Source organism: Anabrus simplex, chromosome 2 (assembly GCF_040414725.1).
Source record: "Anabrus simplex isolate iqAnaSimp1 chromosome 2, ASM4041472v1, whole genome shotgun sequence".
NCBI classification, from domain to species: domain Eukaryota; kingdom Metazoa; phylum Arthropoda; class Insecta; order Orthoptera; family Tettigoniidae; genus Anabrus; species Anabrus simplex.
Window position 1 is genome coordinate 944,333,394 of NC_090266.1, and position 27,270 is coordinate 944,360,663.

General features: G+C 37.6%; 1 protein-coding gene across 1 annotated transcript in view; it reads right to left on the reverse strand.

The window, feature by feature from the left end:
• Positions 1–16,837: 16,837 nt before the first annotated feature.
• Positions 16,838–27,270, reverse strand: part of LOC136863205 (mitochondrial inner membrane protease ATP23 homolog) — a 177,755-nt gene continuing 167,322 nt past the window's right edge. Inside the window, exon 6 of the mRNA XM_067139570.2 lies at positions 16,838–17,633. Coding sequence (XP_066995671.2) covers positions 17,436–17,633 — 198 coding nt within the window. The 3' untranslated portion in view covers positions 16,838–17,435. The remainder of the gene's footprint in view (positions 17,634–27,270) is intronic.

Genomic DNA, 27,270 nt, shown 5'->3' on the forward strand with positions numbered 1-27,270 from the left:
GAGAGAAAATCAACTTGGGAGGGGGGAAGAGTTGAGTTCTTTTTATGAGGATAAATATATTTCAAAACTGAAAATGTTAAGAGTCATGATAAATGGTATTTGGAAGATCCTTTATAAATAAAGACAAAATCGCTTAAGGGGGAAATGAGAAAGAAAGTGAAAAACGTTGAATTATTTTTATGGAGAAACTTATATCACAAAAACTGAAGGTCACAGACTTGAAAATTGTTATTTGAAATCTCTTTCAAAAATAAAGGAACACATATTCAGTTTTTTTTTGGGGGGGGGGGAATGAAGTTAACGGGCCGGGGGTGGGGTAAAAAATGAATTGTATTCTTTTTATGAAGATACATATATCTCAAAAACTAAAGATGTTACAGACGTGAAAATTGGTATTTGGAAACTCCTTTAAAAATAAAGAAAACACGCATTTTTGAGTGGGGGGGCGGTGATTAAATTAACCGGCGAGGGTGGACGTGGCTGAAAAAAGAAGTTGATTTCTTTTTATGAGGATACATACATCTCAAAAACGGAAGATGATATAGACATGAAAATATGTATTTGGATGTCCTTTCAAAGTAAAGAAATATCTCTTCTTTTGTCTTCGGAAAAATCGCTTACGGCGGGGAGAGTGAATGAATTGAAAAAGTTGATTTCTTTATATGAGGATACTTATATCTCTAAACTAACAATGTTACAGATGTGAAAATTGGTATTTGGAATCTCCTTTAAAAATAAAGAAACAGGTTTTTTTGGAAAAACCATTTAAGGGGGTTTGAAAATAAGTAAAGGAGGAGTTGAATTCCGTGCATGAGGATACTTATATCTTAAAAACTGAAACTGTCACAGATGTGATAGTTGGTATTTTGAATTTCCTTTCAAAATAAAGGAACAAGTACTTTTGTTTTCAGAAGGTCCGCTTAAGAGGGGAGAAGCGTGGAAAGAGGTGAAGTAGAATTTGAATTCTCTTTATGAGAATACTTATATCTCAAAAACTGAAGGTGTTACAAACGTGAAAACTGGTCTTTGGAATCTCCTTTAGAAATAATGAAACACATATGTTTTTGTTTTTGGAAAATCCATTTAAGGGGCTGAAATGAATTGAAAAAGTGGGTTAATTTTAAAAATTATTAAAGCTACATCTACAGTATATGTCAAAAGAACTTAACATGTTAGAGACAAGAAACTTGGTAGTTTGAAAGTCCTTTAAAAATACAGGAACAGGTACGTTTTTTTTTTTTTTTCGGAAAAGGCATTTAACGGAGCTGAAAGGAAGTTGGAAAGTGAGTTGAATTATTTTTATGAGGATACTTATATCTCTAAAAACAAAACTATTACAGACATGGAAATTGGTATTTGGAATCTCCTTTAAAAATAAAGAAATGTGTATTTTTTCAACTTGAGACAAGACTGTTTCTCACATGTACATTTCTGTATCGCATGGTCGTCTTAGCCCCGAAAGGCAATACCTCAAACGTGATTTACAAAGAGTTTCTGGGGTAAATGAAACTCTATTTTTCGGTGAGTTTTTATACTTTGGGGATTTTCAGATAATGTCTTAGCACAGTGCCAAGGAATGATTACTTTTATCAAATTACGAAATTGACGCGAACGAAGCCGCGGGTACCTGCTAGTGTTAATATAATTATCATTCAAATCAAAAGGAACAATTATTTTTTAGTGAAAGTCAATACCGAACAAACGTGATATTCATTAATTGTAGTTATGGTTAATGTTACTGGTTAATGTTGTCATCAATCAGTGACACCATACAAATTTCATCATCTAAATAGCGTAAGTTCTGACAGAACTTCTTTAGAGCACATGAAGAAGCCCTTGCATTTACTTTTCTACACTGTTTTAACTCTTTCAATAAGCACAAGTCACTGTAAGGTACTCTAGTTGCTGATGAACTCAGAAACCACCATTTCGCATAAACTTTTATAAAGAAGAAAAAAAATGTTCTTTAGGCCATCCAATTCACTGGTACTGAGGGGCAGCTAAGAACAAAATAAGGAACATTTCAATGAAAAAATTCCTATGGTCAATCATCTTGCATGATTCAAGTCCACAGTTGCCCCCAGAAGTATGATGCAAAATTCAATAAGTTCATGGTAATAATTTTTCAGGTATTCTTCTTTTAGTAGCTTTTGGAGAAAATATAGATGCTTCTTCAATTTTCACACCACTGAAAGCCTCATGTAAATGTTCATGCCCATCTTTTCCTTTCTGCTTTTTCCATGGCATTCCACTTTTCTCTAATTTTTTTTGAAAACTGTTACATCGCGACTAACTGCCACTAGGGGTAACTCATTTATGGACACACAATGTCACACTAGCTCATACATGAGATGATGGCAAGAGAATAACATCATCTCTCTTCCTGTTAACTATTCCAGCAAAGTAACAGCTATACTGAAACGACCTTCTAGTCCAGTCTCAACATTTTTGTTTGTTGCTTGTTGTTTAAAGGGGCCTAATATCGAAGGTCATCGGCCCTCAACATTTTTATGGCATTCCAAACTGCCTATACTTGTTCTTTCCCACTAGAATTTGGTGATTGTTCCTGATTTAATAAATTATGATAATTGGTAGGTAGTCTTTGTGTTCTTGAATCCCTGACATTTAACGCTGGTACCAGCTTACCGTCCCAATGAACACTCAGAAATTTGGATTCATCCCTTTAAACAAATATTTAATATTTTCTGCTTGTTTCTTTCTGAATTATTCTCGATATCACTGAATTGCATTAAGGGCTATTTCATCATCATGCCCCAAGGCCTCAGCTGTAGCTCTAAGGATGAACACAGCATCTTTCTCATCTTAGAGGTGAAGCTTCCACGGTGTGAAGAATTAAATAACAGCATCTTTCTGACTTAACTGTCATCAGCCTTAAATAGCTACTAGTTTTGATATTATTTTTTGCTATTTGCCTTACGTCGCACCGACACAGATAGGTCTTATGGCGACGATGGGACAGGAAAGGCCTAGGAATGGGAAGGAAGCGGCCGTGGCCTCAATTAAGGTATAGCCCCAGCATTTGTCTGGTGCGAAAATGGGAAACCATTTAAAACCATCTTCAGGGCTGCCGACAGTGGGGTTCGAACCCACTTTCTCCTGGATGCGAGCTCACAGCTGCGTGCCCCTAACCGCCCGGCCAACTCGCCCGGTAGTTTTGACATTATAAAACACTTTCTTCCATATTTCTTTTCCCTTACTCAATTTGCCCTCCTTCCACCTACAGTTACATCACAACCAGAAATTGAAGCTGAGCTCGTAGAGGCTTCTGTAAAAATGGGATTACCATCAGTCATTCACTTCAACAGACTCGTCATACAAATCAATAGTAATCTCCAAAAACTGTGAACTGTTATCACCCTTCATCTTCATTTTCTTTTCCTCCTCCTTCATAACTCCAATCCAAGCCCTCTCCTTTTTTTTTTTTTTTTTTTTTTTCGTTTTTGCCACCAACTTCCAGTCAACCCCACCAAGATAACCTTTATGGCCGGACTCTCTTTAATGTACCCAATAAAAATGTTTATCCCCTTCTATTTTTGTAATGTTCAAAGCATTCGCATCGGCAACCTAGAAGAGATTATTTAGATTTGCAACAAACTTACCCTCTGGTTCTTTATGAGTATTTGTCCTTCTATGGTCAATTTTTGCAGATTGTGCCACTCTAAATGCAGGTCTATAATTTTCTTGTACAGTGAGGTAAAGCTCCTGTGGGAATCCAAGCCTTCTCCCAAAATATTACACATTCACGCGAAACTAAATTAGCGCTTTCACTGATAGTCAATTTCACCTCGTGTGTGTTATAGAAGATTGACAAAATATATCGAATACATGGTCATTTATGTCTAATTATCTGGAGTTTAACTTCACCAACTAAGTAAATAACTGTGTCACTACTTCTTAAACTACTTGCCATGATGTTGATAAACACTAATAATATTACCGAATAGAAGCTGACACTCAATTGAAGGTAGACTAAGGTTGCCAGGTGTCCCAAATTATACAGGATTTCCCGCATTTGAAGGTCTGAAGTAGTGTCCTGTTTTAACAGCATACCGGATGACCTTTATCCACATATTTAAGCAACTCGCTTTTGCCATGGTTAAAATGATCTGTTTATAGTAGCATTTACCGTTCGTGCATTTCAGTCCATTATTCTTCATCTAGTGACAACTGCAATAACGAAATCCTTTTAAAGCTTTATCTGCGTATTTTTAGTAATGTCATAAGTTTTTAATGAAGCAATACTTGAACTTGAAAAAATAAACTTACCATTGTTGAAACTTATGATACAATGTCAAAATTGAGGTACATATTAATTTGTAGGAAGGATGACAATTTCTTCTGTGGTGAAGTTAAGTCACTAACAGATCAACTTCTTCCAGGCCTTCAGAATGAAGGGAAAGAGCTTTTACAATGCTACTGTAGCGTTATTAACAAATACGCTACCTGTGATATACATATATATATTACCATCTACTGTCTACGCGACATATAATTATATGGTGTATCTCATCGGAACTGGTAAATTAGCTAATTCCTCTACGGACATTATGTTCACGGGCTAAGTACTGTACTGAGCCGTGATTTTCCCGTTCATATGGAACTGTTATTCTACTCTATGGAAAGACTAAAACCTTGAGTCTGGTGGACTTGATTGTTTTGGGGCATGAGCGCTGTGAGCTGTTGGAGTGTTGGTCGTGTTTCCTGTCTAGGCGTGGCTATTGGGACCTCTCGGAACACTGTTTATTGCTTGGTAATACTTCTGCGAGATATTAATGCATAGTGGAACGATACATGAACGCCTACGCTATCTGTGAGAGTGGCTAGCAACTTATCTTGGTGGTTCTGCGGTCTCCGCCAGAGCGTGTAGCGGGGTCGAGACTGTGTCGCGCCTAGTGACGGTGTGTGAAAGTCGTCTTTTAGCTGTTGGACTCGCTCGTGGCTGGAAGCTAGGCCATGTTTAACGGCTACTCTGTAACTAAAACAATGATTACCGAAGCTGTAGGTATCGGGTGATAAGGGGAGTACACCTCGCCTAACGAGGAAGTATAATGCTGTACCGTAGTTAAGGATATTCATTTTTAGTATGTAAGTTATTCTTTAATTTCTTATTTGTGAAGTGCAGTGGTAGTTGGTTGTAGCACGAGGATGTTACCTGAGCATTACTGATCACCACAAAAGTTCGCCTTTTGGTCTTATTAATGGGTATATATCGTTTTGGTGTAGTTGTCTGTATTCTATTAGTGTATTTATTGTAAGTGTAGTTAAGCTAAGGCTTGGTGATGGAGTTCATATTTGAAGTGTGTGCTACGTAACGGCGAAGTGCAGTGTCTGCTCTAGGTAACAGTCAAAATTCGTTTCTGCCTTTTCTAAATTTGGTGATTCTCGTTGTTTATTCTTGTTTCTGATGTATCTACGTGTGTTTTGGTGTATTATTTGATTCGTGTGCTGTTTCTTTTGATAAATTGCATCTTCATTTTACCGTGTTTATTGTGGTGTACACTATCATCTGTTCTCTCTGATATTTTGTTCCCCTACTATTGTTTTGTGATTCGGTTCGTGTTTCGGCCTTCTGTTACTCGTGTTACGACCTAACTACTACGATTGCACTGAACACCACCCATTTCTCTTAAAGGGCATCGTTATTATTATCATTATTTTTATTATTATTATTAGTTGGATTTTTCATTAATTTTATTTTAATTCATACGTATGACTAGGGAATAGGATTGTATATTTATTGCATTTTTGTGGGTGGTTTATTTTATTATTGCCCTATAATATTAGGATAACTACCTTTATTACTACGATGAAATTCTTTAACAATGTAAAAATTTGAAGATTTAATTGAGGGTTTTGGGCACCCCTAGTGTGGAGTGATTGTTGCTTGGGGCTTATCTTCTCTTCTCTGTATTGTTGCTTATCTTATCTTATCGCCGTGTGGCAGTTACGCAACTGTCATTATTATTATTGTCTTGTGGGCATTAGCATCGGCTGTCGCATGCCGCTGTCATTAGTATGATGTTTTGTTTTGCGGTATTGAGGCAGAATCGTGTGTTTTTCTATCTTGTAATGTGGGTTCCGCCTCATTAAATTGCACATTTCTGGTCGTGTTGTTACCGATTACCACATCTACTATGTGGAGTGATTTTATTTATAATGTATTAGTGTTGATTTTATTTTAACTACTGTACGATATGTTTTCATATTGGTCGGTTGTAGTGTAAAGTCCCGTTATTTTCTTGCATTGTTTGTTTACGTTATGTGAGTTTGTGAGGAATGATCCTTCCGCTGGGACGTGTCGAAGCCCTCTATTAAATAATTCATTGTAAATTTTATTAATATTTTATGTTTGCTCACGAACACTTATAGTAATTTATTTAGCTAGCTGACTGGTGCACCAGAATTTTATTTTACGAAGAAGACTTATTTTAAAGAATATTAATTTTATTTATATCTAGATTTGTTACCTGTTTTATGTTCGTGGATGCCAATAGGAACATAATTTTATTTTTTTAAAATTCATTACGTTAATTGGGGTCTAATGATTTTTCTTTTATTTTTAAATAATATGTAAGAATGAATTTTCTTTTAAGTATAAATTAATTAAAATTTTATGTTGGTGTTATTTGGGCGATGTCTGTCGCAATTCCTAATGATCCCATCCTCTAATCTTATTTCTTTGGGTTTGGTCCTGCACACTTCCATTTTGCCTTTGTTGATGTTGTTTTCTGTTTATTTTGTATGCGCACGTCCCAATGACGCTTGTCATTTTCTTGTATTGCTTGAGGGCGTTGCAGTAGTGGTAGCTATAGAGCGTGGTTTTCTGTGTTGAAGCTACGCTGAATAGCTAGTTATGAAATTGTGACGCAGGCATCCCGTATGGCACCAACTAATTGGAAACTCATGGCTTGTCGTAAATTGTGTAAAACTGATATGTTCCTAAATAATTTGTGGTTTTCTGTTTATTTTCATGTATGCTCGAGTTCCGGGTTTGCGGTTCTCCTGCCCCTGTGGTGCTTATGTTCGTGGCCAATTTGTGTTGATTTTTCCCTGTTACGCTTAACGCTGTATGATGGGTCATGGAAGCCGGTTCCTTTTCTTGTGCTGTTCTTATTTTGAACCTGCGATATCTGGGTGAGTCGTTGACCATTATTATTTATTACTCATGAATGGAGTTGCATTGTTTTTATTTGAGATTGGTTCTAAATTAAATTTTGCAAAATATTCTCCCACATTTTACTGAAATAAAATTGTGTTTGTGGACATTAATTGTTTTTCTCTTAGTATGCTTGGTTTCTATGAAGGAGTGGCTAAGCTGGTGGCCCATCGACTCACTGCATAGATATAAGGGCTTGTGTTAAATTGGTAACTATTGCTTAGTGTGTAAAATTTTATCTTTGTTTCAGCTTCGCTTGTAGTCCTGATCATGTGTTGGAAAATTTGTTACTATAATATTTCTCTTCTAGTGACTGTGTTCCCGCCTGACTGTTCGGAGTGGGTGTATCAAAATTTATTTACAATTTTGACCCATGCTGACCTTTTCTTTCAGCTAATGTCTGTCTGTGATCCTGCTCGCTCTGGTTACTACATGTCTTGTGTGATGATAGTGTGATTTGTTGACATGGTGAGATGTCAGTTGATTATAATGGTAATGGTATAATGGATACTACTTGGGACTTGTGCTATGGGAAATTGTTCCTATTTGACTTATGGGAGTCTTGTGCATGTTCCCGGGGTAATATTGTGTTGTTATTATGGGCTTGTGTTGGTATTCTTGTATGAATATATAATGTAATGGTGATATATTGACGTGTATCTCACATGGATTTTATGTTATGATGGTAACCAGGAGCTGTGTTCTTGTTCTGGTGTATTTTGCGGTGTTTCGTTGGTTGAATGCTGATAGGCTACGGCCGTATGGTTCATCGACGGTTATATTGACCTTTTATCTTAATTTGATGTGTCCATGTCAGGTAGCGCTGTCTATTCTCTTATGTGCTCATCCATTTCTACTGGTAAAGTTTACCATGTGGTGTTCTGTTCTGGTGTTGCTTACCTTCCTGTTGTTTCTGGTACTTGGTGCATGTGGTCAAGTTGTAACTAGGTGGGTCCTAAATTTATTGGTCACGTTTTCCTCTTTAACGTCTGTGGGTTTATTTGCCGGGTTTATGGTAGTCTGTACTTGTTAGCTTCTTCCCCCTCACATTCATCTGTCCTGTTATCTGTGCATTAAATGTCTGCTCCGGTATGGTATTTTCGGTAACTCGCCTGGGATGACTGGTGCCATTTATGTGGTGTATCTGCTGGTTCTGGTTGATGAGTGTCAGTTTTAGCCTTGTGCTTGAGTGTAAATTTTCATTATTCCTGATATTTCCTTTTCTGGTGCTGGTCGGTTACTATATGTATTGGTGCTTACTCATTCCTTCCTGTAATTGTAAATCTGTACCCTGGTACTGGTGCTACTTGGTAGTTGTGTGGGTTCATCGCTAGAATCTTGGTGTGGATCATGGCTGGCTTATTGCTGAAAGCGATCATTCGTTTTTTCTGTGCTTTCATACTGGATTTTGGTTGTGGGTCTCGCAGTTGTCATGTGGTTATTGGTACTCATTTATCTAAACATTGTGGAATCTGTTCTTAAATTCATATTTGCTTCTAATTAAATCCTTCCTGTTCATTTTGCTGAGGATTATGGGAGTGCATTTTATCATCGTTGTCAGTTTAGTGGGTGCTGTTTATTTAGTTGAGTGTGGCATTCTCGAAATTGAGGTGAAGTCTTCTCTAGTATAACCTTGAGCCTATCCGTTACTGTACGTCCATGTCCTGGCTGGTATATTTATTAATCCTTGTGTCCTCGTGTAGGTAAGGTTTTTGCGAGTCAGTATGGGATGTCTTGCAGGTGATTCAGTTCACACTATTATTAGCCCAAGATTTTCTTGAGGCCCGTCTGGGCATTTGTGGTCATTTCATGGATGTACACTGGCTGTGACCATGTTTAGTGGTATTGTGTGATTTGAGAACTTGTGTTTCTTCAAAATGATATCTGTAGGTCAGATGTGACCAAAATAAATTAGTGTACTGAGAAGGGTTTCCCTTGCACCCTAAGGCTGTTTATATGTAATCTCATTCGATCATATTTATTTGCATAATCTGCTTCTTATTTTACTCTGTGGTCTGTCTATCATCTGGTTTACCTTCTCTTGTAATTCGATGGCTTCTAGCTCAAACCGGCATGTTTTTGCAATTTTATATTGTGGCTTGCTTGTCATCTGACTGTTTTGGGGTCTGTTCCTGTGAGTATGGGATCATGTGGAATGGCTCTTGTTCGGTTGCTGAAATTCTTGGTCTGTCATTGGTGGTATGGGACCCAACTGACTGGCTGAAGGTTCTTCTCCATCAACTCATGAGCTTTGTCATCGTGTCAACTATCAATTATGCATCGTTTATGTATTATTTTATCCCGTGAATTCCGACTGGCTGGAAGGGTGTCTGTGGATTGGCATAATCTCACAGGGTGGACTGTCTTTACGCCACCATATTTTTAGTCCTGGGTTATCCAGAGGTTCTTTGAACACTTGATGGTTTTGGTAGAACACCTGTGCTCAATGTATTCGAAGATGGTTTATATGGAGATGTAATTTTCTTGAATTTTGGCCCTTAGTTATGCTGCTTTGAGTTGGTTCTGCCTGGTGCTATAATACCATTTTCTTTTCATGTTGTGTGCCTTACTATCCTTGCTGTAATTGTTGGCTGTCATGTGGTGGTTGGTCTGGGTTACTGGTGCCGGGTGATCTCTTGCGGACACACTTTTGAGCTCCTCTCCATCTGTTATAGTGCACACTAAGTCTCCAGTTATCGCCATTGCCTTCATTATTCTGGGTCGATTGCCGTGTGATCTCCACGTTATGGTTATGGATGGTTTGGGATACTGTGTTTTCTGTTTCTGAGTGGTGTCCTTTCTGCCTGTTATGTTCTTATGAGTTATCTGATTATTTAGTAGCTGGTGTTATGTAAATGAGTTGATCGTTATGGGTGAAATCTGTTCGTTTTGCTGCGTGATAATCCATCCTTTCCCCCTTCCTGTATTCTCCGTTGTTTATTTATTTCTGTTGTGTATCGTGCCTCATTCCTGATCCGTTTATCTCATCTGTTAAATTATGTAAGGTGTGGAAGAATGCTAAGTTGTTTTTTGTAAAAAAAGAATGTGAAATAGAATTTCATAATGGTCTTCGACCTATTTTGGGAGCATGTGTGCCCAGGTTTGGGCTTTATATATATATATTTGGTCCTGTTGCGGGCAAAATTTTCGTTCCTTTCGCCGGTATTTCATGACCCAGCATCTATATTCCAAATTATTGCCCTTGCTTCTGTTATTTTATTTCCTTTGGTAAATTAATTATTGGGAACATTCAGTTTAGTTAGGTCCTCTTTTCTTGTAGATATGGGTTGCTTTATTCTAGTATAGTAAGATTATCCTGATTTATTAGTCCTAATTTAGTTCTTTTAAATTGATTATTGTAATTTCCACTAGTGTAATATTCTGTAATAATAACTATAAAAGTTAGCAAATGTCAATGCCAGAAGTGGCAAATGAACTGTGCTCAAGCCTATGGTGTTAGCCGTGTGGTTAAACTTAGTGTGAATACTGGTGATGATACTCTTGTCACTGTAAGCGTGTGTGCTTACTACTGTCCCATGAACTTTCAAAAACACTATTTCAAGTGGGTCATTGAAACCCAGTTCGGAACTAATAATATCCCTAATATGTGTGTGAAGACCGACTTAGTGACTAATTACCTTTTGGACTGTACTTGTTCCCTCGCTTGCTGCGTTTTGTTCCTGTTGCAGCTATTCGCGCGCCCCTTTGGAGCTGCCGTTGCAAGAAGCTAAGCTGGACTCGTGCATCTAAATTCTCGTGTCATTGGAGCTCAACGTTCGGTGCTGAAATCTAGCTAGTCATGAGTCTGTTTACCACCTGGTGTGTTGTACGCTGTGCTGACTGGCCATTGGTACTCCGTCTTCCCGCACGCTGAACAGTCCATGTGTGCCCAGTGTTGTTTCTTCTATGTCACCCATTACCAAGTAAGACTATTCCAAAGTTATTCTATATGCATGAATGGAAACATACTCGACGTCGAGAAATTCTGACCCTATACTTGTAACGCCTAAATTACTATGGACTTGACATGTGAAGACGTGCCGAACATTTTGAAAGGTTCTGGTATCTTGTGACTGTGTGGTACCTTTCCTGGTGCATACGACTGAACTCTACCTGCTCATCGTGGCCCCTGGTGGTCCTCTTTCGGCGGGGGAGACTGTAGCGTTATTAACAAATACGCTACCTGTGATATACATATATATATTACCATCTACTGTCTACGCGACATATAATTATATGGTGTATCTCATCGGAACTGGTAAATTAGCTAATTCCTCTACGGACATTATGTTCACGGGCTAAGTACTGTACTGAGCCGTGATTTTCCCGTTCATATGGAACTGTTATTCTACTCTATGGAAAGACTAAAACCTTGAGTCTGGTGGACTTGATTGTTTTGGGGCATGAGCGCTGTGAGCTGTTGGAGTGTTGGTCGTGTTTCCTGTCTAGGCGTGGCTATTGGGACCTCTCGGAACACTGTTTATTGCTTGGTAATACTTCTGCAAGATATTAATGCATAGTGGAACGATACATGAACGCCTACGCCATCTGTGAGAGTGGCTAGCAACTTATCTTGGTGGTTCTGCGGTCTCCGCCAGAGCGTGTAGCGGGGTCGAGACTGTGTCGCGCCTAGTGACGGTGTGTGAAAGTCGTCTTTTAGCTGTTGGACTCGCTCGTGGCTGGAAGCTAGGCCATGTTTAACGGCTACTCTGTAACTAAAACAATGATTACCGAAGCTGTAGGTATCGGGTGATAAGGGGAGTACACCTCGCCTAACGAGGAAGTATAATGCTGTACCGTAGTTAAGGATATTCATTTTTAGTATGTAAGTTATTCTTTAATTTCTTATTTGTGAAGTGCAGTGGTAGTTGGTTGTAGCACGAGGATGTTACCTGAGCATTACTGATCACCACAAAAGTTCGCCTTTTGGTCTTATTAATGGGTATATATCGTTTTGGTGTAGTTGTCTGTATTCTATTAGTGTATTTATTGTAAGTGTAGTTAAGCTAAGGCTTGGTGATGGAGTTCATATTTGAAGTGTGTGCTACGTAACGGCGAAGTGCAGTGTCTGCTCTAGGTAACAGTCAAAATTCGTTTCTGCCTTTTCTAAATTTGGTGATTCTCGTTGTTTATTCTTGTTTCTGATGTATCTACGTGTGTTTTGGTGTATTATTTGATTCGTGTGCTGTTTCTTTTGATAAATTGCATCTTCATTTTACCGTGTTTATTGTGGTGTGCACTATCATCTGTTCTCTCTGATATTTTGTTCCCCTACTATTGTTTTGTGATTCGGTTCGTGTTTCGGCCTTCTGTTACTCGTGTTACTACCTAACTACTACGATTGCACTGAACACCACCCATTTCTCTTAAAGGGCATCGTTATTATTATCATTATTTTTATTATTATTATTAGTTGGATTTTTCATTGATTTTATTTTAATTCATACGTATGACTAGGGAATAGGATTGTATATTTATTGCATTTTTGCGAGTGGTTTATTTTATTATTGCCCTATAATATTAGGATAACTACCTTTATTACTACGATGAAATTCTTTAACAATGTAAAAATTTGAAGATTTAATTGAGGGTTTTGGGCACCCCTAGTGTGGAGTGATTGTTGCTTGGGGCTTATCTTCTCTTCTCTGTATTGTTGCTTATCTTATCTTATCGCCGTGTGGCAGTTACGCAACTGTCATTATTATTATTGTCTTGTGGGCATTAGCATCGGCTGTCGCATGCCGCTGTCATTAGTATGATGTTTTGTTTTGCGGTATTGAGGCAAAACCGTGTGTTTTTCTATCTTGTAATGTGGGTTCCGCCTCATTAAATTGCGCATTTCTGGTCGTGTTGTTACCGATTACCACATCTACTATGTGGAGTGATTTTATTTATAATGTATTAGTGTTGATTTTATTTTAACTACTGTACGATATGTGTTTTCATATTGGTCGGTTGTAGTGTAAAGTCCCGTTATTTTCTTGCATTGTTTGTTTACGTTATGTGAGTTTGTGAGGAATGATCCTTCCGCTGGGACGTGTCGAAGCCCTCTATTAAATAATTCATTGTAAATTTTATTAATATTTTATGTTTGCTCACGAACACTTATAGTAATTTATTTAGTTAGCTGAATGGTGCACCAGAATTTTATTTTACAAAGAAGACTTATTTTAAAGAATATTAATTTTATTTATATCTAGATTTGTTACCTGTTTTATGTTTGTGGATGCCAATAGGAACATAATTTTATTTTTTTTTAATTCATTACGTTAATTGGGGTCTAATGATTTTTCTTTTATTTTTAAATAATATGTAAGAATGAATTTTCTTTTAAGTATAAATTAATTAAAATTTTATGTTGGTGTTATTTGGGCGATGTCTGTCGCAATTCCTAATGATCCCATCCTCTAATCTTATTTTTTTGGGTTTGGTCCTGCACACTTCCATTTTGCCTTTGTTGATGTTGTTTTCTGTTTATTTTGTATGCGCACGTCCCAATGACGCTTGTCATTTTCTTGTATTGCTCGAGGGCGTTGCACTGCAATAAATTACTTGGAAAAAGTTTATGACTTCAGTGACGTCAAAATTTTTAAGAAATTAGAGGCTTTATATCTGAAATACTGTATGTTACATTTTCTGGTTTTGAAGAAGTGATTAATTCTTCGAAATCTACTGAAATTTGTCCAGCTTTTAATTTGGATAGCTTTTATGACGAATTTTCTTCCCATAGCATTGAACTACATGATGCTGGAGCTAGATATACCTGTTCTGATAGTGATCAGAGTTGTAATGTGAACTCAAAATGAGTCAAAGTTTCCTCTAAAGTTAATTTAGATGCTGTTCCAAATATACCAATGTTGGTATCTTATGTTCTAAGAATACCTGGTTTGAATGCATATGTTGAAAGAGTTTTTTTTCAATTCTTAAAAATAAATGGAATGAACAGGCCTTCAGTGTAATCCCCTGCAACATGACGCACCCGTTGCCAGATGTACATAATTGATTCAGTATGTGCTAATGTTTTACATGCCCAGAATGACCAGTATACATTGGTATGATACCAGTAACAGTTTTCCATTTGTTGTTGTCAGTGATGGAGCACCCTATTGCTTGAAATATGGCGTCTTGTATATCGGAACACTTCCCACTGGGTGGTTTCTTTAGACTGGGGAACAGGTCAACTTTTTGACAGTAGACACTGTCATGCGGATGTTCATCTTCATCCTACACTGAACAGGAAATGGCCCCATTGCCAAAGGCCTGTTTAAAAATCGAGGATCAAATACATAGAAACATATCTGATATTCTGCCACAAAGCAATTCAGCCCATTCTTAAGGTCATTGATTCAATATGTGCTCATGTTTTATGTGGCCAGAATGACCAGTATTCATTTGCATCCAATACGCTACAAAACATAATCTGATAGACTTGTCAAAAATCCCTATGCCTTACAAGGGAACAGGAGAAATATTGGCAAACACAGAAAACTTGCAATGAATAGAGTTAGCACAATAGACTAGAATTAGCATATTGGAGCTGTTCAATGATGATACAATGCACCGAATGCAGAGGATTTTGTCAGCATTTTTATTTCTGAAGATGGTGAACCTTCAAGACACTGCTATGTTGATGCTCATAGTAGGCCCTCATTGTTATCCAATGATATATCCCTTGTCTTTTTCTGTGGTGAACCTGGCTGGGAGCCAACACTGATACCACTAACAAACAGTTTGTTTTTCATATTGACAGCCACACATCCTAGCTCTCAAAGCTTCTCCTGAATTCTTAGCCATTCTTTACTGACCAGCAAATATACCTTTCTCCAGACTGTCTCTCGCCAATCTGGATACATTTATGCACGTCCATGCCTGTGAATTCTACAGGTTTCCGTTCTTTCAAAATCGTACAAGCCCGTAACTTCTAAGGGCTAAAGCATGAGATGTTCCGTAAAACACTGCCCACAATTTTTACGGGTTTGGTTATAACTACAAGTTTGTGGTGCTATGTAGTAACAAATTCCGTTACTAGATGGCACTTGAGAGCAGTTTACATCTTACTTTCATGAATCGAGGATGCAGAGCTGAATATCGTCTATGATTGTAATACTGTGGTACGGGCGACATGAAAAAGAGATAGAAAATGAAATAGTTAAAGTAGTTAATGAAGAAGGTGATATAGATGACTAATAGTGAAAGAGACATACTGGGAGATACTATTCATGTACTTGAAGGTTATGTTATCTATTGTAAATAATTTTGAGAAGACTATATTTTCAATACAACTTTTCAAATTTTAAGCGTAGGCTTTGTAATGAAAGTGTTGATAATGACTGTAATAGTAAAGCAGATAATTTGAGAGATACTATGTACTGAAGGTTATGTATCAAAAATAATATTGAGCAGGCCTAAATCGTAATATTTCATATTCAACCCTTCAAAAGTTTAGGCCTAGACTTTTTAATGAATATGTAGATAACAGACAAAATTTACCACACTAAGAAACAATGTCATAGCTTGTGAATTAGAAGATTGTCTTCTTTTTCTTCTCCTTCTTCTTCTTCTTCTTCTTGGCCTTTTACCCAATTTATTGTGGTTGGCACCTGATAAGGATTTGGCCCAGTTTTATAGCTAGGCACTCCTAATAATAATAATGTTATATGCTTTAAGTCCGACTAACTACTTTTACAGTTTTCGGAGACACCAAGGTGCCAGAATTTAGTCCCGCAGGAGATGTTTTATGTGCCAGTAAATCTACCGACACGAGGCTGATGTTTTTGAGCACCTTCAAATACTACCAGACTGAGCCAGGATCGAACCTGCCAAGTTGGGGTCAGAAGGCCAGCGCCTCAACCGTCTGAGTCACTCAGACTGGCAGCTAGATATTCCTGACGTCAACCATATGTGAAAGAATGCATTCACTATTGAGTATTTCTCTGGTGGTTGGTAGTGTGGTACGTTGTATTTAGAGGAGAAGTAAATTAAGATGAACAGAAACATCCAGTCCCTGAGAAAGAGGAATTAACCATACGCAGTTAAAATCCCCGACCCAGCCTGGAATCGAATCCAGTGCCTTCTGAAATATAGGCCAGTATGCTGATCAATCACCCAACAAACCAAACTGAATTAATAGATAGTGTAAGTTAGTTAATATGTAGCTTGTAACACTTTTATAATATTCACAGAGCAACAAACAGGTTGAAATTACTTTTTTGGGGAGGTTTATATAGTGATAAAGAACACTGCAATACTTGTACATTATTCAGAATATTTGAATGCAATAAGTGGGATATAAACAACACAGCACCTTTCAGGCAGTGTATCACAAGTTAAGATCAACAATAATGTTATTGGTTTTACTTCCCACTAACCATATTTTTTTGGTTTTCGGAGACGCTGGAGTGCAGGAATTCTGTCCCGGAGGAGTTCTTTATAAGCCAGTAAATCTACTGACATGAGGCTGACATTTGAGCACCTTCAAATACCACAGAACTGAGCCAAGATCGAACCTTCCAAGGTGGGGTAAGTTAAGATCCATTGAGTAAGTAGAGAGAAGACATTTTTAGCAAATCATATAAATTTACTGGTTTCTGGGGACATGCACATAATATGGGCTTGGTCCTGAGAGCATTAAATGTACCACAATGCCTCTCAAAGAGTCCAAATTGAGATACAGTGCAAGGTTTTTGCTGTGATTCATGTAAAATGACAAACAACAACAAATCTAATGACGTCCATGCATAACTTACGACAACTTTATGCACATTGGGATTCACTTTACAGTGCCTATTTAGCATCCTTTTAACTACTAACATTCTTAAGATAAATCAGGCTACTGAGTTTCACCATGAAGGGTATTGCCAATATGCCAGTAGAACATCCTTATAAAAGGTGTCACATTCAGGCACCCTGAAATAACAGTCAATTGTCCAAGAATTTGATCTCTTACTCTGAGCACAGGGGGTGGAAAGCAAACCAACTGCACCAAACAGCCAGCTAAAAAAGAAAAAAGGAAAAAGGAAAGGAAAAATGGGGATAGGGAAGCTGTTGAAACTATGAACATACTTCTGACAATCAGAAATTCTTAAATGCTATGTTCACTTGGACCTAAAATTATGTCTTTTGGTAACAGTAAAAAGATGTGTAATGTATATTTGCAGTAATGATATGAAGTTACACTAAAAATACAGCTGAACTGTATACAAACAATTAGTGTCCTGATAAACTAATTATAATCAATCTAAACATAGCTCATTATTTATCACTGGGTGTATCCATAATATTCACCCTCCAAATAGGCTTTATGCATATCTGCTGAATTGCGACGAATTCGGCGTCCGATGGGTTCAAGGTCATTGTAGCACCTGTCGAAAACACGCTCGATTGCGGCAAGGGCTTCCTGTGGAGTAACTTTTCGCGTAGACAGCACAGAACTCATCGCCTTAGTTTTAACACATTCCTGTAAAAGACAAAAATCATCATGAAAATACACAAAAGGATGACCTCAACTATCTCAGAAAAAAGGATACATTATAGTCACACTTGCAACTGGTTTGACAAAGAACTGAGTTTGTTAAAAAGTAAATATATAATTAAAATAATTAGAGCTGTTGATTTAATCCATTAATCAAACCGATTAACCGATTAATCTAAAAATCCAATTAACCGATCAATGTGCTTTAGCCGATTAATCAAACCAATTAAAATTGTAGTGTGGTGAAAGAATTAATTTTACCTTTTTATTAGTTAATACAACTTCCCCCCCCCGAGGGGGCTGCCACAAGGACAATGTATATCAACTACAAAATAATTATGTCTTCTAAGTCATTGGTGAATTTGCTAGACTGTGCCAGATAGAAATAACAACAATCACAAGGCTCAGAAAAAAAATTGAAACATAGCATGATGTACAGCTCATCAGATGCTATATAGATGATTGTGGAGTATGGTTATTGAACCTCGTATTGAGGCAATAGCGATGTCATGAAGTCGTGTCCGGTTGAGACCAGAGACTAGTGGCACAAAACTTGTGTATAGTATTGTTGTTTGCCATTTGGTGGGCAAACAACCATAGGCCTATGATTCACTGGTCATTTAAGTACTCTGATGTTCATATCTTTTCTTCAGGAAGGTAAAAGCAATCATACCTCCTTAATTGCTTTCTAGTAAAATGAGGCTTTTTACAAATTATCGGTAAAGAAATACTGGTCAGGCTATTGTAGTATATTGTGGATCTTTTAAAAAACACAGTCTGGCAGCATAATGGATAGATGTGCGGAAGAGAGTGAAGAGACTGTCATTAAGGAATTTTCAGGTAATGTGCAAATGGCTGGATACAAATTGCTGGAAAGACACAGTACAGAGTGTGACAAATTAACCCTCAGTTCATGTGTGGTTGTTTTTCAGAATTCACAGTGTTTGAAAACTTCAGTTAAAAAACACGGCTTATGGACCGATGCGAGGAAATCTTGGTGAAATTTCCGGACTTAAACAAAATGGTTGTTGTAAGGTGACAGCCAGAAAAACGGTTTTGTGAAAAAATGCAGAAAATCGTTCAGTTATGCTGGAAGTGCAAATAGTTTCCAACATCATCTTAAACGTATTCATCTTTTTCAAAGCGTATCTGCACCTATCAATGTCACTTTCAATTTTTTTTTTTTCCTAGTTGTTTTACGTAGCAAGCGAACAAGCAAGCAAGCAAGCAAGCTGAGTGGCTCAGACGGTTAAGGCGCTGGCCTTCTAACCCCAACTTAGCAGGTTCGATCCTGGCTCAGTCCGGTGGTATTTGAAGTTGCTCAAATACGACAGCCCCGTGGCGGTATATTTACTGGCACGTTAAAGAACTCCTGTGGAACTAAATTCCGGCACCTCGGCATCTCCGAAGACCTTAAAAAGTAATTAGTGGGACGTAAAGCAAATAACATTATTATTATTAAGCAAGTAAGCAAGTAAGTAAACAAATAAATAAATAAATAAATAAATAAATAAATAAATAAATAAATAAATAAAAAGATAACAGGATTTATGACGTAGAAAGATCAAAATTATTAGATGAACTGAAAGAAGCAGAATGTTTTAACTTCGGGGGAATTTTTGGTCTTCCATAACTAACCGTTGCCACTTGGGGTTACAGCTCACTGGATTGATTCAAATGGGGAATATCGCAATTCAACATAACACGTTAAACATGTCAGAGGAAATCACAATGCCGCTAACTGCACAGAAGAGTTGGAGATGTAATTCGATGTGGGGTTAGGAAGACAAAGTTGTTGCTGTTTTCACTGATAATGCAAGAAATATCGTTCTAGGAGTTGAGAAAGCAGAGTACGACAATTTTCGGTGTGCAGCCCACACTACAATTCATTAAGTTTAAATAAAGCTATGAAGGATACTGTGCGAACCTGATTAAAATTCAATTAATCAACAGAAAAATAATGTTTTGTAAAAAATGTGGAAAATCGTTCAGTTATGCCAGAAGTACAAATACGGGTAGTTTTCAATATCATCTTAAACATATTCATCTTTTCCAAAGTGTATCTGCATCTATCAATCTATCATGGTGAATTTTTGGTCTTCCATATCTAACCGTAGGCACTTGGGGGATTACAGCTCACTGGATTGATTCAAATGGGGAATATCGCACTTCAACATAACACGTTAAACATCTTAGAGGAAACCACAATGCTGCTAACTGCACAGAAGAGTTTCAAGAGGTAATTCGATGTCATTCAATTAACCGATCAAAATTTTTAATCGATCGACAGCACTAATAATAATATACAAATTGAAGTCGGTTTTGAAAATAGTCATGAATTAATGAGGCATTTCGAGGCATCTTAGAAACTTAAAACTTGCTACTAAAGTAGCTGAATACCTCAGGTTCTCTAGAAAAATTGAAAATTTCCAACAGTCCCCGAGAGGGCCAGGCTGGGGTGTTTTGAAATTTGGGGCTCAGCATAAGAAGTGTAAGCATTTCTTTCATGCTGTGGAGGTATACTTTTCCAAAGCGATGACCTATAGTTTTCATGAGCTTGAGAGTTTCCTGAAAATCCTCATATTTATCCCCCGCCCAAATCAAGATTGCGGACACAACCTGCCAGACGAGCTAGAAAGTTGAAATTTGGCAAAATTATAATTTTGGACTGTAACCATTGGAGAAATTCCAATATGCTAAAAAATGTTTAAACTTTTGCTCCTGAAAAACATTGAAATATGATGGTGCCAACCTTCGTTTCGAGGTATTTAGAGGCTATACGGTAAGTCATGTAACAAAACAGATAGCACATTCACACCCAACATGAAGATATCTACAACTTTGGTCCTATGACTTTTAGTCTTATCTCGATCCCTTATACGTTAGAGCAGTATTTCTCTATTTTAGGTAAATTTTGAATGTTTTACATGTATATTTCTGTTTTTTTTTTTTTTTTTTTTTTTGCTAGGGGCTTAATGTCGCGCCGACACAGATAGGTCTTATGGCGATGATGGGATAGGAAAGGCCTAGGAGTTGGAAGGAAGCGGCCGTGGCCTTAATTAAGGTACAGCCCCAGCATTTGCCTGGTGTGAAAATGGGAAACCACGGAAAACCATTTTCAGGGCTGCCGATAGTGGGATTCAAACCTACTATCTCTCGGATGCAGTCTCACAGCCGCGCGTCTCTACGCGCACGGCCAACTCGTCCGGTATGTATATTTCATAGTTTGACACACTTATAGGAAAGATAGAATAATCAAATTCAGCACGATCATTAGCACGATGAGGGGTCATATATGAGGCAAATTTTTTATCAATCAATCAATACTGATCTGCATTTAGGGCAGTTGCCCAGGTGGCAGATTCCCTATCTGTTGTTTTCCTAGCCTTTTCTTAAATGATTTCAAAGAAATTGGAAATTTATTGAACATCTCCCTTGGTAAGTTATTCCAATCCTTAACTCCCCTTCCTATAAATGAATTTGTTGCCCCAATTTGTCCTCTTAAATTCCAACATTATCTTCATACTGTGATCTTTCCTACTTTTAAAGATGCCACTCAAACTTATTCGTCTACTAATGTCATTCCACGCCATCTCGCCGCCGACAGCTCGGAACATACCACTTATTACATGTGATAAAATTCATTTTTGGGTCCGTATTGAAAGTATTTGTATTAAATAACACTAGAATGTTTATATTGTTCTCCCACCTATTCAATACAATACAATCTTAAAAGTTAGGACTTTGTCCTTATCAAAATATTAGCATAAAATTAATACATTGGATGGTACATGTTTTGCCTATCAATAGTAGGCATCATCTGCCATTTTTTACCTTATGAATAGATCACGTACCTGATTGGGAATGACTTATGAATACTGTTAAAATCTATATCTTGTAAAATGGATTGGAGATCGTTAAACAACTAATACAAAATAAAATGTGGTATACGATTACTTAACAATATTGTGTTAATATTTGAGTCTAAAAGCATGGCAATCATTTGAAGATTACAACACTGATAAAGATAAAAATCAGAAAGCACATTCCATTTGATTGTCAAAGGGCGTGTTGTTAAAAACTTGAAGAAAGTTGAGCATTGGTAGTGGTCGTTGGTTCTTGAACTTTCTATTTATATGCTTATAAATTTTGAAGAATTTACATATGGCCAGGTTCTTTGTAAGATGATAATATTAGTTGAAATGCTGGTGATGTAGGCTATATTGAAGTTTGTGTAGACGTCATTAGGCCGTCTTCTTTGAAGTAGTATGTGTGGGAAGAGTTTGTGATAGGTGTAGCTTTTATTGTTGAACGTGTTGAGGTGAGCGTACTGGTGAAAAGGGAACGTTGTTGTCAATCGGTGGGTAGCCAAGCGTGTGATGAAATTCTGTAATTAAAAAGTTATTTTGAATTTAATGAAAGACCATAATTGGAATTAAGGGGCTGAATAGTGGAAGTTAAATGGAAAGTGTTGACACTTACCCCTTTGACCGCTGAGATGTTAACTTGTGTTGAGGGCTTTAGAGCAACTGGCACTCGCCGAGCTTTAACTTCACGTGTTCTATTTGTGAAGTCTTGGTGGAGGGGGTTGAGCTTGAGAAGGCGTGGCTAAGGGGCTATTCGCTGCACGTGAGGAGGAGTTGTCGGCAGCGGGAGAAGGGGCAGGGTTTGGTGTGTGTGTAGGATTGGTGGGAGTGTTTACTGATTTGGTATTAAATATTTTATAAAAATTACTATTCAGAAGGAATGGGTTTTTTAATAGAATTGGAATCTGTTCATAAAGAGGACTTTTGTTATCCATTACATCATTTAAGTTTTTGTCTTTGTTGAATTGTTGATCTAGGAAGATGTAAGTTTTCGTATTCCGTCATGAGCTTACCTTCTTCAATTCATTTTAAGATTTGTAGATCCTGATCTATTGTAGTAAATTTGTAACTTGTTTCCTTCATGTGGTTACTCATCGCAGAGAACTTATTATGTTTTTGGGCGTTATAATGTTCTGCATATCCAGTTGAGAAACAGAGTCCAGTTTGACCAACATAAGAAAAATTACATACTGAGCATCTGAGTCTATATATACTTGAGCTTGAATATTTGTTGTTAGTTGAATTGACTGAGTTGTGATTAAAAAATAAATTCTGATTTGTATTCTGCATTGTGTATGCGATTTTTACGCCGTAATCACAACTCAGTCAATTCAACTAACAACAAATATTCAAGCTCAGGTATATATAGACTCAGATGCTCAGTATGTAATTTTTCTTATGTTGGTCAAACTGGCCGCTGTTTTTCAACTAGATATGCAGAACATTATAACGCCCAAAAACATAATATGTTCTCTGTGATGAGTAACCACATGAAGGAAACAGGTCACAAATTTACTACAACAGATCAGGATCTAGAAATCTTAAAAAGAATTGTAAAAGGTAAGCTCATGATGGAATATTAAAACTTATACAACTTCCTAGATCAACAATTGAACAAAGATAAAAACTTAATTGATGTAATAGATAACAAAAGTCCTCTTTATGAACAGATTCCAATTCTATTAAAAAACCCATTCCTTCTGAATAGTAATTTTTATAAAATATTTAACACCAAATCAGTAAACACTCCCACCAATCCAACACATACACACCAACCCCCGCCCCTTCTCCCGCTGCCGAAACTCCTCCTCACGTGCAGCGAATAGGCCCTTAGCCACGCCTTCTCGAGCTCAACCCCCTCCACCAAGACTTCACAAATACAACACGCAAAGTAAAAGCTCGGCAACGGCCAGTTGCACTAAAGCCCTCAACACAAGTTAACATCTCAGCGGTCAAAGGGGTAAGTGTCAACACTTTCCATTTAACTTCCACTATTCAGCCCCTTAATTCCAATTATGGTCTTTCATTAAATTCAAAATAACTTTCTAATTACAGAATTTCATCACACACTTGGCTACATACCAACTGACAACAACGTTCCCTTTTGACTAGTACGCTAACCTCAACACATTCAACAATAAAAGCTACACCTACACAAACTCTTCCCACACATATTACTTCAAAGAAGATGGCCTAATGACGTCTACACAAACTTCAATATAGCCTACGGCACCAGCATTTCAACTAATATTATCATCTTACAAAGAACCTGGCCATATGTAAATTCTTCAAAATTTATAAGCATATAAATAGAAACTTCAAGAACAAACGACCACTACCAATGCTCAACTTTCTTCAAGTTTTTAACAACATGCCCTTTGACAATCAAATGGAATATGCCTTCTGATTTTTATCTTTATTATAATATCTTTTAATATCAGTGTTGTAATCTTCAAATAATTGTCATGCTTTTAGACTCAAATATTAACACAATATTGTTAAGTAATCGTATACCACATTTTTTTTGGTATTAGTTGTTTAACGATCTCCAATCCATTTTACAAGATATAGATTTTAACAGTATTCATAAGTCATTCCCAATCAGGTACCTGATCTATTCATAAAATAAAAAATGGCAGGTGATGCCTACTATTGATAGGCAAAACATGTACCATCCAATGTATTAATTTTTTGCTATTTTGCTTAACGTCGCACCGACACAGATAGGTCTTATGGCGACGATGGGATAGGAAAGGCCTAGGAATGGGAAGGAAGTGGCCGTGGCCTTAATTAAGGTACAGCCCCAGCATTTGCCTGGTGTGAAAATGGGAAACCACGGAAAACCATCTTCAGGGCTGCCGACAGTTGGGTTCGAACCCACTATCTCCCGATTACTGGATACTGGCCGCACTTAAGCGACTGCAGCTATCGAGCTCGGTAATGTATTAATTTTATGCTAATATTTTGATAAGGACAAAGTCCTAACTTTTAAGATTGTATTGTATTGTATTGAATAGGTGGGAGAACAACATAAACATTCTAGTGTTATTTAATACATACCACGTAGTCAAGCAGCTCGTTTTCTTTCTCCCAATTCTTCCTAGCCCAAACTTTGCAACATTTTTGTAACGCTACTCTTTTGTTGGAAATCACCTAGAACAAATCGAGCTGCGTTTCTTTGGATTTTATCCATTTCTTAAATCAGGTAATCCTGGTGAGGGTCCCATACACTGGAACCATACTCTAGTTGGGGTCTTCCCAGAGACTTATATGCCCTCTCCTTTATATCCTTACTACCACTGGCGTAGAGCGAGGATCAGCCGATGTTTTACGTACAGTACGAACAAATTAAGAACTTACGCAGAAATGTTAAATTAACGTAGCGACAACGGAACTACGAGCAAGGCTCAGTAAGGCCACACAATTCTCCGTATCTGTACCGAATGAAGGAGCTTGAATGGAAGGAAAGCACTTAGAATTGTGATGCATGAGGATATTCCCCTGTAGAAGTCTCAGAATTGGGAATATGTTGGCAAATGTAAAAAGACGAGGAGAAGGGCAATTAGCAAAGGATTACTCTGTGTAGGGCCACAACGTGACCACCGAGATAACGGTAGCCATGGCCAGAAACAGTTGCAAGTTTACAACATAGTGTCAGCATTTGTATAAACTCGATTCCTGGAAACAACAATGTCACGTGGTTGCGATTGTCGGGTTGTACCGTGCTTGAGAGATTCCTGTATTTAACTTGCAGTGTTGAGAAGACTGTGACGGGATTGTGAGCTGCACGTTAGTTCATTTTGTGCCATATTAGTGACATTTTTTTAAGATGGGCCGTTTTGTCACAAAGGAGCCAAAACTATGTACATCCTCGGTAAGTTATGAAAAAGTATTGTATTCTAACAGCAACACTAGCATGTCGTAGCAAGACATGATTGTGGATGTGTGTGTAAGTTCTATAGGTAGGCCTGTCTGTTTTGTCAGATGCCCGGGGATTGATTGGAAATTTAAATAGCACCATCAAAAGTGCGGGAAACTATTTCGCAATTGGCAGGAATGATAGCTCAGTTCCAATGGTTCTATGTTCTCATCAAGATGGCCGAGGTTTGAATTGCAGTCGATGCATCCAAAATTTTTGAAATGGGAAGTCACATTTTGTTGATCTGGAGTCTACTTAAAAACGCAGATGCCGTTGCTAATGATTATAAGATTTCAAATCCCATGATCCCTAAGCTTGCTCACTTTTTTAGTATTTTTGAATCATTACGACATCATTTATGGTGGTGTATTTTGAGTATCCAACAATTCTTTGGGCTTACCTTGTACCTTAAATTTTGAGTGAATTTATGAGCGTACTCAGTGGGTGGGATATAAATCCAGGCCAGTAGCGTGGATACAACTTTACCTCGAGAGGGCGATATGAAAAGAAAACTGGTCCTGCCAAGTGCGGTGATGGATCTTCAATAAATATTGGTGGTTTTGATTGTTACAATCGAAATCATAGCTTCTGTACTGTTAGAGGGGGATATGAAAAGAAAGCCGGTCCTGCCAAGTGCGGTGACGGATCTTCAATAAATATTGGTGATTTTGATTGTTACAATCGAAATCATAGCTTCTGTACTGTTAACATAAAGAAGCTGCATTATTGATACTGATCGTAAAATGAACAATATCGTTCTTCTTTTGTGAGGAAGTAGAATCTTCATTAAATTAATTTGTCTTTTTAAAAAGGAACCACTTTCATCAACGCCCCGTGAAGGTTAAGTGTGTCATAGATATTTCGATTACGGGAGACTCATGGCCAACTCTATTGCACCCACAAACAAGGCTGCATCTTCCCCATCCTATTCCTTTCTTAACTCTGTCAGTGCTGGGAATCGAATGCAAGATGCCTTATGTCACATCCCTACAAGGCTCCTTAGCTTCCAGCCAATTCTTCCGTCCGGTCTCGTGCATTTAGGACAGTTGGAAAATGTACGTCTTAATAAATGCTCCTCATAAAACCTTTGTAAAAATAATAGCTGTCCTATTTATAACAATAATTACAGACACCTCCTTTTTATGTGGCTCAGTTGGTCAGTAGCTGTCCTTCTGAGTCCGAGTTCACAGGTTCAAGTCCAGCCTTGGGTCGGTGGCGCTTAAAAGGGTGATGAAATATCAACAGCTCCGTGTCATTGGCTTCTGGCACGTTAAAAATTATCCTGCGGGATGAACCTCCGACGCTCCGGTGTCTGTTAAGAACTAGTATTTCAGATAAACTTACACAAATAAAAGTACCATCCCCTATAAATACGCCACTAGCACAGGCTACTGTATACTAGTACTGGCTCCAAGGTTACAAACCATAGAACGAGACTAATCTTGAGGGTTACGCACCCACAGGGAATCAGTCTACCAAGCAGTCGCTCTACTTGTTAAAACTTTACTCGGTTTGGAATGTCTATTGCCAAAATATGTGGTTAAGAAAGATTTTGGTGACATTGTGAAGCCAATTGAATTTTAAGAAAGCGATTTTGAAAATGCAAACAAAGACATTCTGGAGGCGGAGTGGCATTTGTGGAAGCTAAAATGCAGAATCTCATCAGAAAATCAATCAAAGACTGTGACTGAAGTTCTAAAAGAAATCGACAATACCTCTTTTCCTAACATTGCTACTCTTCTTACAATCTTGGCTGTTATTCCAGTAACTACAGCATCTACGGAGAGAAGCTTCATCACCCTCACATTTCAAATCAATCACTACTGACCTGCATTTA